The sequence below is a fragment of the Haliotis rufescens genome, unplaced genomic scaffold (assembly GCF_023055435.1).
Source record: "Haliotis rufescens isolate VD_foot unplaced genomic scaffold, xgHalRufe1.0.p SCAF_2, whole genome shotgun sequence".
NCBI lineage: Eukaryota > Metazoa > Mollusca > Gastropoda > Lepetellida > Haliotidae > Haliotis > Haliotis rufescens.
The window spans coordinates 26,743,248-26,764,231 of NW_025963890.1; the positions used below are offsets into that span (position 1 = coordinate 26,743,248).

Below are 20,984 nucleotides of genomic sequence, written 5' to 3' on the forward strand. Positions count from 1 at the left end.
TGGCATGTAATTAAAAAAAATACTAAACTCGCTCCCGTGTAAAACCAATTTTATGAAACGAGTGAATAGTTGTGGTAAAATTGGTATTACACGGGAGCTCGTTTAGTATTCTATATATATCTTATTCGTGTACGAAAGTGCATCATACTGTATCTCACATCATGTTTTGTTTTCAGTAAATATTGAAAATTGGATTGTCAACACGTACAATGCCTATCAACAATGCCTACAAACATAATTTGTATATAAGATATTGTAATGAACAATTCACAAGATACATTTGATGATAAACATTTAAACATCACATTCACATGTATCTAAATGTACAGAAATGTCTTATTGTGATTTATTTCAGACAATTTATTTATTTCAGTAGCACTCCACGATTTTTGGCCAAACGGAAATGGCAGAATTGTTCATTATGACGAGTGTAATTGTAACTGGGTCTGTGGAAATGTTCCAGTCATTTGAAATGATTGTGTTTCCAAACAATACAGTTAAAGATCGAAACCCTTTATATAAAAGAAACACTTTGTTCTTTAGTCGGTAATGTTTTACTTTAAAATGAGTGTCTTCGTAATAATACGAGTAGGATCATTTAAGATAAAACGCAGGAACATATGTCCATGTTGATCCCCACAACTGATTCGAAATCTACAGTGAATTATCTGGTTTGTTCTATTACCAAAACATTGTAATCAGTCATGTACAGATTGATAAGAATCTTTCCATTCGAACTGGGATAAAGATTAAGTAGGCAGAAAGGGGTCATTCAACATATTCCAGTCATGCACTACAGATAGCAGAAATGATCTTTTGCATATTTTAGTGCTTTGATTATATTGGATCGCCTGGTTTCTTATGTGCTAGTGGCTGATATATTTAGTGGAATTAGATGTGATAGATGTTTTACTACCACACGATGTATTATTAGTAAATTCTAAATTTTCTGTGTATTTTCTGCCATTTTGCATTTACCGGCCATCACTTTGAAAAACAAAGAAGGCTGCTGAATTGTTGGCGTTGAGCCGGCGGAAGGTCGCCTTCAGCCTTAGTAATTTCGGCTGACCTGTCTCTCTTTGGTGTGTGAGAGAAGGGTACACATATCTGTTAGTTTGGTATTCACTTAATTTCTCCTTTTGTATTGATATGATTTCTATTTTCTTATATTGATATAATTTCATTATATCTTTGGTTGCTCTGTTTATATACGTTCGAGTAGCTGTCCATCTCTCAGAAATAGAGTTAGTTTGGCCTTCGCTATTGCATCTCTTGGCTTTAGGAGATCTATGACAGATAGCGGATCTAACTGCAATTCTTGTTTTAACGCTGGGGCGTGGTCTTGACATTCAAGTAACAAGAGAGCAATGGATTCAGCCTGATTGCAAGATGAATAAACCTTGTCAAAGTGCTTTTTGTGACCGCGTCTGAGGCGTGAGATGGCAATTTCAACTTTCAGTTTCATTTGAGTATGAGTTTGGCTTTTGGTGGATCTTGGGTTGAATTTGTATCTGCCGATCTTACTTTCGTCCGACTGGGCTTGCCATCTTTGGGCTATTGAGGCTTTGATTTTGCTTTTTGTCTCCAGTTTACAGAAGGGAATAGGCTGTATCTCCGCTTTGTCTAGCGCCATCTTCGCCAGTGTGTCTGCCTTTTCATTTCCATGAATATCTATGTGAAAGGGGATCCAACACAGCTCGGTCTGTTGCCCTCGGTCCGATAGTTTTGTATATTCATATAGAATATTATTGACTGTTTGGCCTGGAGTTTCTGCCACTGATGGCTTGAAGTGTATTTAACGAGTCGACTAACGATAGGACGACTGTCTTTGCTTCCGGTAGTTCCTGTATGAGTGCATGATGAATTGCCTCCAATTTAGCAGTGAATACTGACTGACAATCAGGCAGGCGAACTGAATGTGCTTGGGGTTTGGAACTTAGGATATGGATCCCGTAACCAGCACTGATGTTGATAGGATTCTTGGATCCATCAGTGTATATATGGGCATAGCTGTCCAAGGTAGTTTGAAGTTTAGTGATAGCTACTGATCGTAGTAGCCTAGTAGGGATGGGTTTTCTTTTTTAGTGACTTCTGATGTTACAGCAGTGTCAACTTTGGTTTTTTTTAGCGTGGGTGTAAACTTTCTGGTGGCTGATTGCCACCACAATTGTGACTTCGGATGATCCCAGATGGCTTTAGTGGGGTATTTTTCTGAGCTAGGGATTCATCTCGGGTGTTTTTGTCTCGCCATGTCTTTTTCACCAAAGGGTTTGATGTTCGGCCCTAGAATACTATTGCCCGCTCTCTTCTTAGTTTCAATGGGAGTTCTCCTGTTTCTACTCGTAGAGCTTCTAGTGAAGTGCCTGTTGCTGCACCTGTGACCAGCATTAGGGTTTTGTATTGTATTCTGTCGAGGCGGCTCAAGACAGTATTTGATGCTGGCCTCACAACCACAGTCTATTTTTGATCTGATAAGTGATTTGTAGAGGACCAGCTGAGTGTCCCTCGATGTGCCCCAAGATTTGACATCTGTTTTCCACATATTCTATAAATTTGCGCCAAGTGAGGTGTTGATCAAGGATCGCCACAAGAAATATTGCGGATTGTTCGAATTTGATTGGTTTGCCTTTTATGGAGACACGGGTTATCATAACATCCCCCCCCCCCCCCCCCCCCCCCCCCTCCCCGCGTTTGAATAGCACCCCGACAGTTTTTTCACTTGAAAGGGTAAACCCCACTTAGAGCACCATTGATCTACTCCGTCCAGGGCTGACTACTCCGTCCAGGGCTGATATTTCGGATTTGTGAAATATCTGTGTGCTTTACCCATATTGCTCCGTCATCAGCTAATTTAGAAGTTTGGGTAGGAGAGTTGATATGATGAAAAAGATCATTGCTCATGATTGGGCTTATAATCCTTTGGTAGGGCTTCGTCTTTCCCTTGCTTTAGAAGCGGGATAACTGCAACATGTTTCCAAGCTTTTGGGACTTCTCCTTTGGACCATATCGTGTTATCCAACTCAGTGAGTAAGCTTTTGGATTGATCAGGTAGGTTTTTCCATATCTCGTAACTAGTTGTGTCAAGACGGGGTGCTGTGCCTTTTCTATGTTCTATGTCATCAAACTCCGTCACAGTGAATGACATTGTATACCAGATGCTTGCCTTGCGGCTGTTTTGATATCTTAAGCATAGCATTTTTTCCTGTTTGAATTGTTTGCTGCAAGTTTTGCAACAGCTGACGGTTGGGAAATGCTCGGCTAGAATGTTGGCCTTTTCTTTGGCTGTATGGATGTTGGCTAATTTGGGAATTTTTGGAGGTTTACGCTTACCCTTGATTGCGTGTATTCTTCTCCAGACTGTTTTATGATTTGTTTTATCCATGAGAGATTTGCAGAAGGTCTGCCATGACTCTTTTTTTAGATTCGTCTGTGAGCTGTCTTACTTTTGTCCTGGCTGCTCGGACTTGGGCAAAGGCTGATGTATCCCTTTTTTACCTATTTAGGACTTTCTTTCTCACTCTCCAAGCTTTTCCTATTTCCCTGTTCTACCATGGTACCGGAGTTTTGTCAGTTTTGTGTTCCTTTTAGGGGGGGGGGAATTGATTTTTCAGCTGCGGCAATAATTGCTGAGGTGAGATTTTGGCAAAAAAGATCAGATCAGCGTTTTGAGATTGTCGTCTTCACCCCATTTCTCTACCATTTTGCCCTATTTGCATATATCATTTCTGTCTTCCCATAAGGGACTGTTGGCATCAAGGTGACCAAGGATTATCCCATTTTTTCCTACTATTTGAGCAAGTCTCGTTAGCTCTTCCGTGTTTGTTTCATGGGTAACCTTGTGGTATATATTGGGTATGCGTAATTCATTGCCATTTGCCTGTTTTAGGAAGATTACTTGTGTTTCAAGGTTTGATTCCATATTTGTATTAGGTACAGCTGTCGTGTCTTCCTCCTTTGTTGCCAAGGCAGTTTTTCTGGTGACCATAGTGAAGGGGTTCCCTTCAATTGGGCTGGGCGGACTCTCAACAATTGTAATTTCTGGACATCTCCATTTCAAAGTTCATATTTGTCAGTCCCAGGGACCTGGGTGATTGACGACCGTGCAGTTTAAGCTGGTGAGCGAACCGAGCTTGGTGGGCGCGGAGGGTTGTGTACAGTACGAGACCTGTGACACAACTGAAGTTGCTACCACCGACTGCCGTATTTATACAACTCAGGGCTTCATTAAGTTACATAACTAAAGATCACAACTTCCAAGGTATCAGCGGTTGATCGGCTGTAACTATGGATGGTTGTGTCATTATTTAAGATTATGAGATTGAAGTCAACACACTTATCACTGGTTCCCTGAGAGAATGACCCTTTGTGTCAGCCTGGCTGGACAGACTTGCACAATGGGCTCACAGCTCGAGTGACCGTGTGTTTAGCCGCATATGTGAAACATAAAATATCTTGTATGCGGCGGTCAGTTAGTGCGTTATCTACATTGAATTTACTTTAGTCAGATTAGTTTACAGATATAAGTTGATTGATATATATTTTCTAATAGGAATTTGGTGTTATAAGATAACTATGACTTTACTAAGCCCGATAATGGTACAGGTGATGTGGATGTATTTCCCCACAACAAAGCAACAATACAAGTGATATCTGTATTATTCTCACACAAAACAGGTAAATTAATACTCTTAAAAAAAGATAATATATATTAATATCAATTCTATCCCTGAAGTCTTTACCTTATTCACAATGGAAAAAACAGTATCAACCCACATCGAAAATTATAAACAGTAGGGTGAGAATTGGTTGTTGTTTTTATCATACTGTACTTGACTTTGTTTGTATTTGTTTTGGTACCTACCACAGTGTTTTGAGATTCAAAGAAACCAAAAAATAATTAGCTTTCCGAGCAAAGGAAGAACTATGGAGGCAGATGTGTCAATGAAGTGACAAAACAACCTTGAGCAGTTAAGGCAATGGGTAGAAAGATAGATTATTCCGTATTATGAATGAATAGATAACTATAAAAAAACACACCAAAAAGGTAAAACAGGCTGTTGCTGTATCCCACCGAAAAGTACCCCATGTTTTATATATAAAACCCCTTTTACATGGAAAGCGATGTGCATGGCAATGACCAATTCAATAAAGGCAATGCCCTAATTATCTACCAGTGGGCGGTAAAACCGGCATGTTACCGATAGTAACAGAGTAAACAGAGGCACGCAGTTACGAAAATTAATACTCTTTCGTGGTCATGACAATTAATACTTTCACGAGGATAGATATTTACACAAATAGTGCGTTATTAACCATCACCGTCGGGGCTGTCAGCAAACTGACTGTTCTCTTGTGACTATCGGATTTACATTTTCAGTTTTAAGGAGTCCATGTCTCGACCAAACTGAGATTGTTTTGTGATAAGTGAGACAGCTTCCTCAAGTTTCTTTACAAAGATCACGCTGTCTCTCATCCATTTTCCGGCAAGTCTTTTAAAAGCTACACGTTTGCGAGCCTCGGCAACGATTCTGGCTGCAAAATATTAACATTGCTAAAATATTGTTGTTCATTACATGTAATTGTTTAAAGCACATGGACGTCGATTTTCTATAGTTGAAGACAAATGATTACAATTAATTCTCCAGTTTTGATGTGTGTTTTATCTCAAGGCTTGAGAAAAAAGTGCGATGTCAACACCTTCGGTTGTGTTACAGGTGAACGTCAGTGCTGAAGGATGATGACAAAAATACTGAACGGTGAACTGACCTTCACCTCACTGAAACCTCTGGATTTGTCGACCTGTTCTAAGGAGTGAGTTTTACATATCGATATGCCCCATATATACTTCTGTCAGCGAGGGGGATCTATATACCCTGGTGTGTGTAGATATATCATATTGGCGGTGTGTGCGTGTGTGTAGGTATGTAGGTGTGTATGGTAGTGTGAATTAGAGGGGCAGGCAATGTGTGTATGTATGCAATGTGTGTATGTAATTTAACATAGTATTTTAGATCTACTACATATGCAATGAGTATTATCATCTTAATGACGGGTACTACAATGTACTAACATCTATAACAGTCTCCGTGCCAGAAGCCAGTGTATGTTAGGGTATCCATATCCATTGTTTGTAATAATACATGTCACGCGCTGTCCCGTTGTACCCACGCCGGTTCATGCACGTGCATCTGTCACGGTCGTAGCACCTGATTTGTTACCAGTTAGATTGTCATAGTGAAGATCTGAATGTGTAAGGCGTCATAGTGAACATCCTAGTGTATGTAGATCTGTCATAGTGAAGATCTTAATGTGTAAGGCGTCATAGTGAACATCCTAGTGTATGTAGATCTGTCATAGTGAAGATCTGAATGTGCAAGGTGTCATAGTGAACATCCTAGTGTATGTAGATCTGTCATTGTGAAGATCTGAATGTGTAAGGTGTCATAGTGAACATCCTAGTGTATGTAGATCTGTCATAGTGAAGATCTGAATGTGTAAGGTGTCATAGTGAACATCCTAGTGTATGTAGATCTGTCATAGTGAAGATCTGAATGTGTAAGGTGTCATAGTGAACATCCTAGTGTGTGTAGATCTGTCATTGTGAAGATCTGAATGTGTAAGGTGTCATAGTGAACATCCTGGTGTATGTAGATCTGAGTGTGTAAGTATGGTTAAGAGAGTATCCTACTCTGTGTGAATCTGTCACAATGACGTTCTTAGTGTGTGTATGCGCGCGCGAGTATGTGTGTGTGAGAAGATATATCATTGTGTCTTAGTGTGTGTAAATCTTAACGAAATGAAGACCCTTTTGTGATCCGTGGTTTCACCCCAAGTATTTTATACTTTTAGAGAGATCAAGCTTTACTTCGAGAACAGCTATGACTTGAACGAAAGCCTCTTCACGGCACTCAAAGGTAACTATGCCAATTATAAAATTGTGACATGCACACATCACCAACTATCCTCAGAACTGTCATATGCATACACACACAACCACAACTCTCCTAACATTGTGACATATATACACAACACCAACTCTCCTAACATTGTGACATGCATACACAACACCAACTCTCCTAACATTGTGACATGCATACACAACACCAACTCTCCTAACATTGTGACATGCATACACAACACCAACTCTCCTCACATTGTGATATATATACACAACACCAACTCTCCTCACATTGTGACATACATTAATACACAACACCAACTCTCCTAACATTGTGACATGCATACACAACACCAACTCTCCTAACATTGTGACATGCATACACAACACCAACTCCTAACATTGTGACATGCATACACAACACCAACTCTCCTAACATTGTGACATGCATACACAACACCAACTCTCCTAACATTGTGACATGCATACACAACACCAACTCTCCTCACATTGTGACATGCATACACAACACCAACTCTCCTAACATTGTGACATACATCAATACACAACACCAACTCTCCTCACATTGTGACATGCTACACAACACCAACTCTCCTCACATTGTGACATGCATACACAACACCAACTCTCCTCACATTGTGACATGCATACACAACACCAACTCTCCTCACATTGTGACATGCATTAATACACAACACCAACTCTCCTAACATTGTGACATGCATACACAACACCAACTCTCCTAACATTGTGACATATATACACAACACCAACTCTCCTAACATTGTGACATGCATACACAACACCAACTCTCCTCACATTGTGACATGCATTAATACACAACACCAACTCTCCTAACATTGTGACATGCATACACAACACCAACTCTCCTAACATTGTGACATGCATTAATACACAACACCAACTCTCCTAACATTGTGACATGCATACACAACACCAACTCTCCTAACATTGTGACATGCATCAACACACAACACCAACTCTCCTAACATTGTGACATGCATACACAACACCAACTCTCCTAACATTGTGACATATATACACAACACCAACTCTCCTAACATTGTGACATATATACACAACACATACTCTCCTCACATTGTGACATGCATTAATACACAACACCAACTCTCCTCACATTGTGACATGCATACATAACACCAACTCTCCTAACATTGTGACATCCATTTATATACTACACCAACTCTCCTAACATTGTGACATGCATACACAACACCAACTCTCCTAACATTGTGACATGCATCAATACACAACACCAACTCTCCTAACATTGTGACATGCATCAATACACAACACCAACCCCCCTAACATTGTGACATACATCAATACACAACACCAACTCTCCTAACATTGTGACATGCATACACAACACCAACTCTCCTAACATTGTGACATGCATACACAACACCAACTCTCCTAACATTGTGACATGCATACACAACACCAACCCCCCTAACATTGTGACATACATACACAACACCAACTCTCCTAACATTGTGACATGCATCAATACACAACACCAACTCTCCAAATATTGTGACATACATCAATACACAACACCAACTCTCCTAACATTGTGACATGCATACACAACACCAACTCTCCTAACATTGTGACATGCATACACAACACCAACTCTCCTAACATTGTGACATGCATACACAACACCAACTCTCCTAACATTGTGACATGCATACACAACACCAACCCCCCTAACATTGTGACATACATACACAACACCAACTCTCCTAACATTGTGACATGCATCAATACACAACACCAACTCTCCTAACATTGTGACATGCATCAATACACAACACCAACTCTCCTAACATTGTGACATGCATACACAACACCAACTCTCCTAACATTGTAACATGCATACACAACACCAACTCTCCTAACATTGTGACATGCATACACAACACCAACTCTCCTAACATTGTGACATGCATACACAACACCAACTCTCCTAACATTGTGACATGCATACACAACACCAACTCTCCTAACATTGTGACATGCATCAATACACAACACCAACTCTCCTCACATTGTGACATGCATCAATACACAACACCAACTCTCCTAACATTGTGACATGCATACACAACACCAACTCTCCTAACATTGTGACATGCATACACAACACCAACCCCCCTAACATTGTGACATACATTAATACACAACACCAACTCTCCTCACATTGTGACATGCATCAATACACAACACCAACTCTCCTCACATTGTGACATGCATACACAACACCAACTCTCCTAACATTGTGACATGCATACACAACACCAACTCTCCTAACATCGTGACATGCATACACAACACCAACTCTCCTAACATTGTGACATACATTAATACACAACACCAACTCTCCTAACATTGTGACATGCATCAATACACAACACCAACTCTCCTCACATTGTGACATGCATACACAACACCAACTCTCCTAACATTGTGACATGCATACACAACACCAACTCTCCTAACATTGTGACATGCATACACAACACCAACTCTCCTAACATTGTGACATGCATCAATACACAACACCAACTCTCCTAACATTGTGACATGCATCAATACACAACACCAACTCTCCTAACATTGTGACATGCATACACAACACCAACTCTCCTAACATTGTGACATGCATACACAACACCAACCCCCCTAACATTGTGACATACATTAATACACAACACCAACTCTCCTAACATTGTGACATGCATCAATACACAACACCAACTCTCCTCACATTGTGACATGCATACACAACACCAACTCTCCTAACATTGTGACATGCATACACAACACCAACTCTCCTAACATCGTGACATGCATACACAACACCAACTCTCCTAACATTGTGACATACATTAATACACAACACCAACTCTCCTAACATTGTGACATGCATCAATACACAACACCAACTCTCCTCACATTGTGACATGCATACACAACACCAACTCTCCTAACATTGTGACATGCATACACAACACCAACTCTCCTAACATTGTGACATGCATACACAACACCAACTCTCCTAACATTGTGACATGCATACACAACACCAACTCTCCTCACATTGTGACATGCATACACAACACCAACTCTCCTAACATTGTGACATGCATACACAACACCAACTCTCCTAACATTGTGACATGCATACACAACACCAACTCTCCTAACATTGTGACATGCATCAATACACAACACCAACTCTCCTCACATTGTGACATGCATCAATACACAACACCAACTCTCCTAACATTGTGACATGCATACACAACACCAACTCTCCTAACATTGTGACATGCATACACAACACCAACCCCCCTAACATTGTGACATACATTAATACACAACACCAACTCTCCTCACATTGTGACATGCATCAATACACAACACCAACTCTCCTCACATTGTGACATGCATACACAACACCAACTCTCCTAACATTGTGACATGCATACACAACACCAACTCTCCTAACATCGTGACATGCATACACAACACCAACTCTCCTAACATTGTGACATACATTAATACACAACACCAACTCTCCTAACATTGTGACATGCATCAATACACAACACCAACTCTCATCACATTGTGACATGCATACACAACACCAACTCTCCTAACATTGTGACATGCATACACAACACCAACTCTCCTAACATTGTGACATGCATACACAACACCAACTCTCCTAACATTGTGACATGCATACACAACACCAACTCTCCTAACATTGTGACATGCATCAATACACAACACCAACTCTCCTAACATTGTGACATGCATCAATACACAACACCAACTCTCCTAACATTGTGACATGCATACACAACACCAACTCTCCTAACATTGTGACATGCATACACAACACCAACCCCCCTAACATTGTGACATACATTAATACACAACACCAACTCTCCTAACATTGTGACATGCATCAATACACAACACCAACTCTCCTCACATTGTGACATGCATACACAACACCAACTCTCCTAACATTGTGACATGCATACACAACACCAACTCTCCTAACATCGTGACATGCATACACAACACCAACTCTCCTAACATTGTGACATACATTAATACACAACACCAACTCTCCTAACATTGTGACATGCATCAATACACAACACCAACTCTCCTCACATTGTGACATGCATACACAACACCAACTCTCCTAACATTGTGACATGCATACACAACACCAACTCTCCTAACATTGTGACATGCATACACAACACCAACTCTCCTAACATTGTGACATGCATACACAACACCAACTCTCCTCACATTGTGACATGCATACACAACATCAACTCTCCTCACATTGTGACATGCATACACAACACCAACTCTCCTAACATTGTGACATGCATACACAACACCAACTCTCCTAACATTGTGACATACATTAATACACAACACCAACTCTCCTAACATTGTGACATGCATCAATACACAACACCAACTCTCCTCAAATTGTGACATGCATACACAACACCAACTCTCCTAACATTGTGACATGCATACACAACACCAACTCTCCTAACATTGTGACATGCATACACAACAACAACTCTCCTCACATTGTGACATACATACACAACACCAACTCTCCTAACATTGTGACATGCATACACAACATCAACTCTCCTAACATTGTGACATGCATACACAACACCAACTCTCCTAACATTGTGACATGCATACACAACACCAACTCTCCTAACATTGTGACATGCATACACAACACCAACTCTCCTCACATTGTGACATGCATACACAACACCAACTCTCCTAACGTTGTGACATGCATACACAACATCAACTCTCCTCACATTGTGACATGCATACACAACACCAACTCTCCTCACATTGTGACATGCATACACAACACCAACTCTCCTAACGTTGTGACATGCATACACAACACCAACTCTCCTAACATTGTGACATGCATACACAACACCAACTCTCCTAACATTGTGACATGCATACACAACACCAACTCTCCTCGCATTGTGACATATATACACAACACCAACTCTCCTAACATTGTGACATATATACACAACACCAACTCTCCTAACATTGTGACATGCATCAATACACAACACCAACTCTCCTAACATTGTGACATGCATACACAACACCAACCCCCCTAACATTGTGACATACATACACAACACCAACTCTCCTCACATTGTGACATGCATCAATACACAACACCAACTCTCCTCACATTGTGACATGCATACACAACACCAACTCTCCTAACGTTGTAACATGCATACAAAACACCAACTCTCCTAACATTGTGACATACATTAATACACAACACCAACTCTCCTAACATTGTGACATGCATCAATACACAACACCTACTCTCCTCACATTGTGACATGCATACACAACACCAACTCTCCTAACATTGTGACATGCATACACAACACCAACTCTCCTAACATCGTGACATGCATACACAACACCAACTCTCCTAACATTGTGACATACATTAATACACAACACCAACTCTCCTAACATTGTGACATACATCAATACACAACACCAACTCTCCTCACATTGTGACATACATATACAACACCAACTCTCCTAACATTGTGACATGCATACACAACACCAACTCTCCTAACATTGTGACATGCATACACAACACCAACTCTCCTCACATTTTGACATGCATACACAACACCAACTCTCCTCACATTGTGACATGCATACACAACATCAACTCTCCTAACATTGTGACATGCATACACAACACCAACTCTCCTAACATTGTGACATGCATACACAACACCAACTCTCCTCACATTGTGACATGCATACACAACACCAACTCTCCTAACGTTGTGACATGCATACACAACACCAACTCTCCTAACATTGTGACATGCATACACAACACCAACTCTCCTAACATTGTGACATGCATACACAACACCAACTCTCCTCGCATTGTGACATATATACACAACACCAACTCTCCTCACATTGTGACATGCATATACAACTTCAACTCTCCTCACATTGTGACATATATACACAACACCAACTCTCCTCACATTGTGACATGCATACACAACACCAACTCTCCTAACATTGTGACATGCATACACAACACCAACTCTCCTAACATTGTGACATGCATCAATACACAACACCAACTCTCCTAACATTGTGACATGCATCAATACACAACACCAACTCTCCTCACATTGTGACATACATCAATACACAACACCAACTCTCCTCACATTGTGACATATATACACAACACCAACTCTCCTCACATTGTGACATGCATATACAACTTCAACTCTCCTCACATTGTGACATATATACACAACACCAACACTCCTCACATTGTGACATGCATACACAACACCAACTCTCCTAACATTGTGACATACATCAATACACAACACCAACTCTCCTCACATTGTGACATGCATCAATACACAACACCAACTCACCTAACATTGTGACATGCATACACAACACCAACTCTCCTAACATTGTGACATACATCAATACACAACACCAACTCTCCTAACATTGTGACATGCATCAATACACAACACCAACTCTCCTAACATTGTGACATATATACACAACACCAATTCTCCTAACATTGTGACATATATACACAACACCAACTCTCCTAACATTGTGACATGCATACACAACACCAATTCTCCTAACATTGTGACATATATACACAACACCAACTCTCCTAACATTGTGACATGCATCAATACACAACACCAACTCTCCTAACATTGTGACATATATACACAACACCAACTCTCCTAACATTGTGATATACATCAATACACAACACCAACTCTCCTAACATTGTGACATGCATACACAACACCAACTCTTCTAACATTGTGACATGCATTAATGCACAAGAAGTGAATGTTTGTTAACATTGCAGTCAGCAATATTACAATTATACCATTTTAGCGTGTAAGTATAGAGTTTGGACCTTGTCACCTTAAGACCAGCAGATCCTGTTATGGGGTTGTTTATTTGCACTGATTGCCAGTGTCAGCATATGACTGAAGCGTTAGCCAAATGTTGAGGGCTGTCGTGGCCAGAACAAAGTGGTACTCAGCGGCAGTGATTTAGTCAGAATATCTGCCTTTGTTGTAAAACACAAACATGACAAGCTTGATTTCACGATTTTCTAGATATTCGTAAGTACACTGAAATATATTGTATGAGGTATACATGAGATTTACTTAGACAATGATTTGTAGATCTAACAACACAGGCACATTTAGGCAATCCAAGATGATCCTAATGTGAAAAAGGAGACTCTGTTTGAAAGGTGCTGCTTATAGAAGGAATTGTTGGTCAGAATATTCGTCATCATATGTTAGATGTAGCTATTGTCGCAAGCCAGGTCATTTGATTTCTGATTTTTCTGACTTTCGTTTGGGGCAGTGCGGCTCATTTCCCTGATGCGTGCGATGGATTTTGTAAGACTTGTCAGGTGGGAAGGAAACCTAATCCCCTCCCCACTTTGAAACTCATACCAGCATTTGAAGAACCCTTTTGACGGATCATTATTGAGTGTGTTTGTCCTTTGCCTAAGTCTGGTAATCAATATTTGTTGACAATTATGTGCGATTCAACCAGATTCCCTGAAGCCATTCCATTAAGGAAACTTAGTGCACCAGGATTGATCAGGTATTTAACCATTGTTGTCTTACCCAAGGTAGTTCAGTCTGATCAAGGGTCGAATTCATGTCAGGGTTGTTTCAGGAGGTCATTTATGAGTTGGGAGTTAGACAGGTCAAAACTAGTGCTAATCAGCCTGAGACACTGTGAACTGGAGGGCTTTCGCCAGACTTTTAAAAATATGATCACGATTTTATTGCTTTGAAACTGAGAAGTGGGATGAAGACATGCATATGTTGTTTAATTAGGTCTTAATGGTCAATCAGGCTTGAATTTTTTCAAGACTCTGTGGTTATTTTCTGAACTAAATTTCTGACGATTACTGGATGTATCACAGGACAAAATAAACGCCAATTATGACAAACATTCCAAAGTTTCAATCATGACTCAAGTTGGAGCATCTCTAGAAAGAAGTCAAGTGCATGTTGCAGAACGACATCATCGAACCAAATGAAAGTGAATGGAGTTCAAAATGCATCCTGCAACCTACCTGCCTGAAGCGAGTGAAGTCGCTATCTAAACCCGGCTCGTTCCCCATATCAATAATTGATGACTGTCTTGATAGTATTGGTCAAACCAAACCTTTGACTTTTTTTAAGGGGCATTATCAGATTCAACTTACTGAACGTGCAAAGGCGATTTCTACTTTTGCAACACTAGATGGACTTTATCAGTACCAAGTTATGCCATCTGGGTTAAAATAATGACGTCACTTTAGGACTACAAAGTAAAAAGACATTATCAGTCATTCAGTAAAGTGGAACGATGAACTCACTGTCGCCGAATTCCGCTAACATTTGGCCACGGGGCACTCGACATCTTACCAAGGCGTCAATTATTTCGCCACAACAAATATACTAACAACAGCTTCCTGACACGTAACAATCCTAATTTAGACTCACCTACCCGAGGTAAGGGAGAGGCTCATTAGAATTAAACCAAGTTACAACCAATACTGACAGAATAGGTCGGTAGGACCTTCTGATTAGAGTCAGCTGGTTACAATACGTTACCTAATTGTGTGACATCGTGACCTAACACCGTTGACCATTGCTCACCCTCATCAGGCACTATATTTTATATGCCTTGCTTGAGATAATGATTTAATATCATATGTATGTGCAACATACTGCCCTCTTTCCACTGCAGAGGAGTCTGTGTTTTACAAATGCCCCGACCGTCTCCGCCTCCCTCTCATCTTCTACTTCGCCCACACAGCGACCGTCTACGTCAATAAACTTCTTCTTGCCAGCTTTATCAAGGTAATATACTCTTGAAATCTTCTCACGTGCGAACAACGATTAAATCTAAAATCGAATATTTCAGATGGTATTGCTACCAGTACTATTTATCTTTGTTGATCATTGTACATTAACAGTGTTTCTTTCTTTCAGAGCAGAGTGAACTTTGAATTTGAAACTATGTTTGAAACTGGTGTTGATGAAATGTCATGGGATGACACGGTAAGTCACTGCACAACGATCACAGACAGCATCTAACAACAAGTAATTACTGTTTCAGGAGTGGACATGGTCAATGTACATTTGGTAGTTACATTTATCACATTCTCTGGTTTATAGTACTTTACACTCATATCATTTCTTTAATATCACATGATTTTGTTTGAGGATATATTTATTAAAAACATATCTAAAACCAAATGTCTCGAGTTGTTAAATCCTGTAACGTTATTTTCCCCTCTGAGAGAAATCATTTAAGATGACAATCTCTTCCATTGGACGGAATGACCTGGGCACAGACGTGACTATTATCTGATCCTTCTGTGCTGTCATGACATTGATTGTTAGTCATGGAGTAAACACTACCGAAATGACTTGACATCACGAACGCAATAAGTCCTGTGGTAGAATAAGTCGTTTTAAATCCTCGTAACTAACATTTATACATAGCCTACTTAATTTTGTTAAGATGTAAAAAGTAATGGGACAGGTCAGCGAGTAGGGTATTTTAACGCCGATTTGAACAGCCTAAGAACTTAACTCATCTCGCGTTCTGTCAGCTTGATGTGGGATGAAAGCCCCGAAGTGATGTTTACCCATGAACACATGTATGGTCCTGTCAGACCTGGAAACATTATCACGGCGAATCTTGGAGTAGAATCCAAGGTTATAGAGTGACGCCTAAGGGGCACACCATCGCACAGCGTCTTGGTCAAAAGTGCCCCTGGACCAGCTGTAGGATTAGCTGCCAAATATGTCGATTGATGGCTATATAGAGTACGGCAGATTGGTATTTTGTACGCCAAATAAATGTAGAGTACGTCAGGTACATCACGTTAGATACATGTAGACGATATAAGATGTATTCAGAATGACAGATGGATGGAGAGTATGGTACATAGTAAGCGAGTATTACAAATATGACAACAGTTTTCGGGGCAATACCGGGAGAATAGTTACCCATCAGTTTGCAGACCACCTTCAAAATTGTTATAAGAAATGGTGAATAGCCTATTTTTAAGATGCATAAATGTCCAGTACTCGAATTAATAAGGACATGGTGAATTTCCTACAAATGATTGTTGCAGGAGAACTACCGTATGGGTGGAGGCTTTGAGTGGCCTTCCCTGGACCAAGTAGTGAAATACAGACAAAGAGTGAGAAATCTGATTCTTGACCAGATAGACGACACCCCACTCACCCTACCTATTACAGCGGAAAGTTCCTGGGTGAGGCAAATAACGTTTTAGTTTCGCGTCTTTCGCGTCGGAATACCGTGACATAAACCAAGATGCGCTCTGTAATTAACAATGCGTATTCTGTTGGCTAACCACAGTGGGTTTAGCCATGTTGTGGAACTGTATTAATGCATAGATCAGATGTGTGTTTGTTAACAACAGTGGGGTCTTGTCATGGGGATGGAACATGAAAGGATTCACCTGGAGACATCGTCTGTTCTCATACGCCAGCTGCCCATACATTTGGTGTCCAAGCCCGAAGGATGGACATATGGACCTGTGAAAAGTGGTAGGCTATTTTTGAGTTTATTTTGAAGAATTTACGTCTTGGTAGCCTTATATATATTGGGATTAGCCAAGATCGCAAGATGTATTTACTTAAAAAATACATATCAGATATTAACGAAATGGCCACTATTAATAAGTAATATACCAGTAGTTGCTCATGAGACATGATTTAAAAACAATACACATGTAATTTCATGCATGTTGTTAATTTATAAGCATAACAAAAATACTCAATAACTTCTTACCGCGTGAATATATTTGAATGCATGTATGCAAAAAAAGGTGATTTCAGATGTTTATTTTATATATCATATAAATATCAATAGATGGTAATCGATTTTTTAAAAATTGGCACACACACATCATAGTCATTGACCAGGCTTCCATATGTAAGAACACAAATACTCCTTTGATAATATGCAACTGCTTTTTTAAAAAGAAAAGCAAAGGAAAGTGTTGACTGTTTGAACCTAAATTGCATTTCGTTTGTACAAAGAGCCCTCCGTCTGCAAGTACTGAATAATGTAAAGACCAATTATTCGTAATAGAATACACGTTTTCTCAGGAACAACATTGTAGAGCCATGGAACTTGTGTAAGTTCCAATAACCTCTCAACAACGACAACTTGGTCGTTATTTACAGGTTTTCTTTATGGGTCATTACTGACGTGTCATTTAGCCGATTTTGTTAAATCCTGGTACAAAGGTGTATCTAGGGACATATTACAATATGACTTTATTTACCTTGCTCCCATGGCAACGGAAAGCGGCATTTGCAGAGATATTCAGAGATTTCGATATTCAGAGATTTCGTTCAAATTTGGTATTTAGGTACAATGTATTTCAGGACTCAACCGAATAGGTATTTTTACCATCATGGTAATGTAATCGAGGCATCAAATTTAGTTGTTTGATTTCGTTAAAATATTTAGATATATTTAGACAATTAACCCTATTTAAGACTATTTTCCCATACTAATACGGGCTCTTTATGAAACTAGGTGTGAATGATAAGCACAACATCCACTGGTATAACCTTTCTTATTTACAAGCCTCAAACATCTACATATCTAGTAAATATCTATTTTTGAATTCCTTTTGAAAACCCTCGTGAATATCATTTTATTAGATTATTAGTTCCTTGTTCCCCCGTGTGTCCGCCTGTCTGTCGGTCTGTCGGCAGAAAATAACTTTCCGGACAAGTGCTAATTGACTGATTTCAATTCAACTTTGTACACGGGGCCACTTCAACATGTTGTTGGGCACATTACAATTAGTTGTTTTTTTCGGCAGAGTTATTGCCTTTTATTACCTCGTCATTTCAATTTGTCTGGACTACATACATCTACTACATCGATTTCTTTCAGATATGTACGTAGGTGTAGCTACGGACACTGTACGACATGCTATCATTTCCATTACCATTTTGGTGTCATGCCAATCGGCCTCTGATTGGTCGAAATTTAGAAATTGTCCGATTTCGTATATTGACATGTTATGGTACTTCGAACTCAACCACATAAGTTTTGTTTTTACATTGATCCTTTAAATGCTCGTTCCTATTTCGTATAATCTTAAAAAAACAGAGGTTGCGATTTTGTCGTCCAGTTTTATTGCAGAGGGGCGTTTGAATACTCATGTTTACATTATCATACGTGTGCGGGAGGTATTTAATTCCCCATAGGATAGTTCTAATCACCTTACTTTTTAGCCATACATGCAAGATGTCCGAAAGGCTTATGTGACGTATTGTCGTTCGTAATTTTTACATTAAGGGTAGTAACAAGGGTGAACCTGCAACCCTTAATGTAATTTGTTTTACATTAAGAGTATTTTTTACATTAAGGGTTGTAACAAGGGTTAACCCGCAACCCTTAATGTAATTTGTTTTACATTAAGAGTAATTTTTACATTAAGGGCTGTAAGAAGGGTTAACCCGCAAACCCTAGATGTAAAATATTTTTACATTAAGAGTAATTTTTACATTAAGGGTTGAAACAAGGGTGAACCCGCAACCCTTAATGTAATTTGTTTCACGTTAAGAGTAATTTTACATTAACCTTTAGCCTGCTGAATTATTTTCACACTTCTTACCCCTGCCTGCTGGATTAATTTTAGCATAAGGCGCTCTAAAGAGGGTGGGTGAATTCAAACAGTCGGTGCCTCATTAAACAATGGCCAATTGAAGAAATATTTTGCACATTTATTCCTGATAGAAAACTACACAATTCTATATAAAAATATCCTGGTGTTTTCAATCATACCAAGGTTAAGACCAAAGCGAACACAAAATTTGTAAATTTTCTTGAACTTACCTGAATTGCGTTATTGAAGGTGGTTTGCATTTCATGCTAGGAACCTTTTAATATCGTAACATTTTTGCAAATTGATTTCAATAATCATATCTCCGATATCTTAATTTTAATTGAGTAAAACTTCGGGTTTTATAATCGGCATATATCAGCGCGATGGTGAACCATTTCAGTGAATTTATTATCTAAACGTTAAACAGAAAAATAACTTAATTTTCGAGGTCATCATGTCGGTTGCAGAAATACGAATATTCGGGTTAATCTGACGTGTCATGTAATAAAATTTGCAGGAAACAATAAATGACTTATAAATATTCACTAATCCTAATTTCAAGGGTTTTGGTTGAATATTTACGATATACAAAAATAAACAACCCGTGTCATGATGCTAGCAGACTTCCTAAAATCAAACATGGCGCGCTTCGCCCGACCTCCGCATAACTTATTGCTATTTTAATATCAACAAAGTTTACATTGCCTTTATAAATATAACTTAGCGAAAGTTGACGATCTTCTCAATCGAAGAATGTTTTATTCGTCATATTCCAATAAATATGACGAGAGAAAAATGAAAATAAAGATCGTGAATTCTGACAGCACTATTTCAATAAGTGCAAAGGTCACCGGATGTGATGTCACAGACAGGGGTAGTCTGCTGATAAGCTTTCGAAACAAAACGGGGCGGTCGGGTAGCCTAGTGGTTAAAGCGTTCGCTCGTCACGCCGAAGACCCGGGTTCGATTCCCGACATGGGTACAATGTGTGAAATTTCTGGTGTCCCCCGCCGTGATATTGCTGGAATATTGCTAAAAGCGGCGTAAAACCATACTCACTCACTCACTCACTCGAAACAAAACAATTACAGTACATTTTGAAATAGTTCGCCTATCACATACAGCAAAAATATAAGTCGACACACAGTATCAGTAATCACCACTAACATGAAATAAAAATGTGACTTT

At 39.5% G+C, this 20,984-nt stretch overlaps 1 protein-coding gene across 1 annotated transcript in view; it reads left to right on the top strand.

Annotated features, from left to right (window-relative positions):
• Window positions 1-20,984, top strand: part of LOC124120813 — an 83,098-nt gene that overhangs the window by 22,210 nt on the left and 39,904 nt on the right. The window contains exons 2-7 of the mRNA XM_046483672.2: window positions 5,715-5,811; window positions 6,850-6,914; window positions 15,875-15,987; window positions 16,120-16,188; window positions 17,274-17,414; window positions 17,586-17,712. Coding sequence (XP_046339628.2) covers window positions 5,735-5,811; window positions 6,850-6,914; window positions 15,875-15,987; window positions 16,120-16,188; window positions 17,274-17,414; window positions 17,586-17,712 — 592 coding nt within the window. The 5' untranslated portion in view covers window positions 5,715-5,734. The remainder of the gene's footprint in view (window positions 1-5,714; window positions 5,812-6,849; window positions 6,915-15,874; window positions 15,988-16,119; window positions 16,189-17,273; window positions 17,415-17,585; window positions 17,713-20,984) is intronic.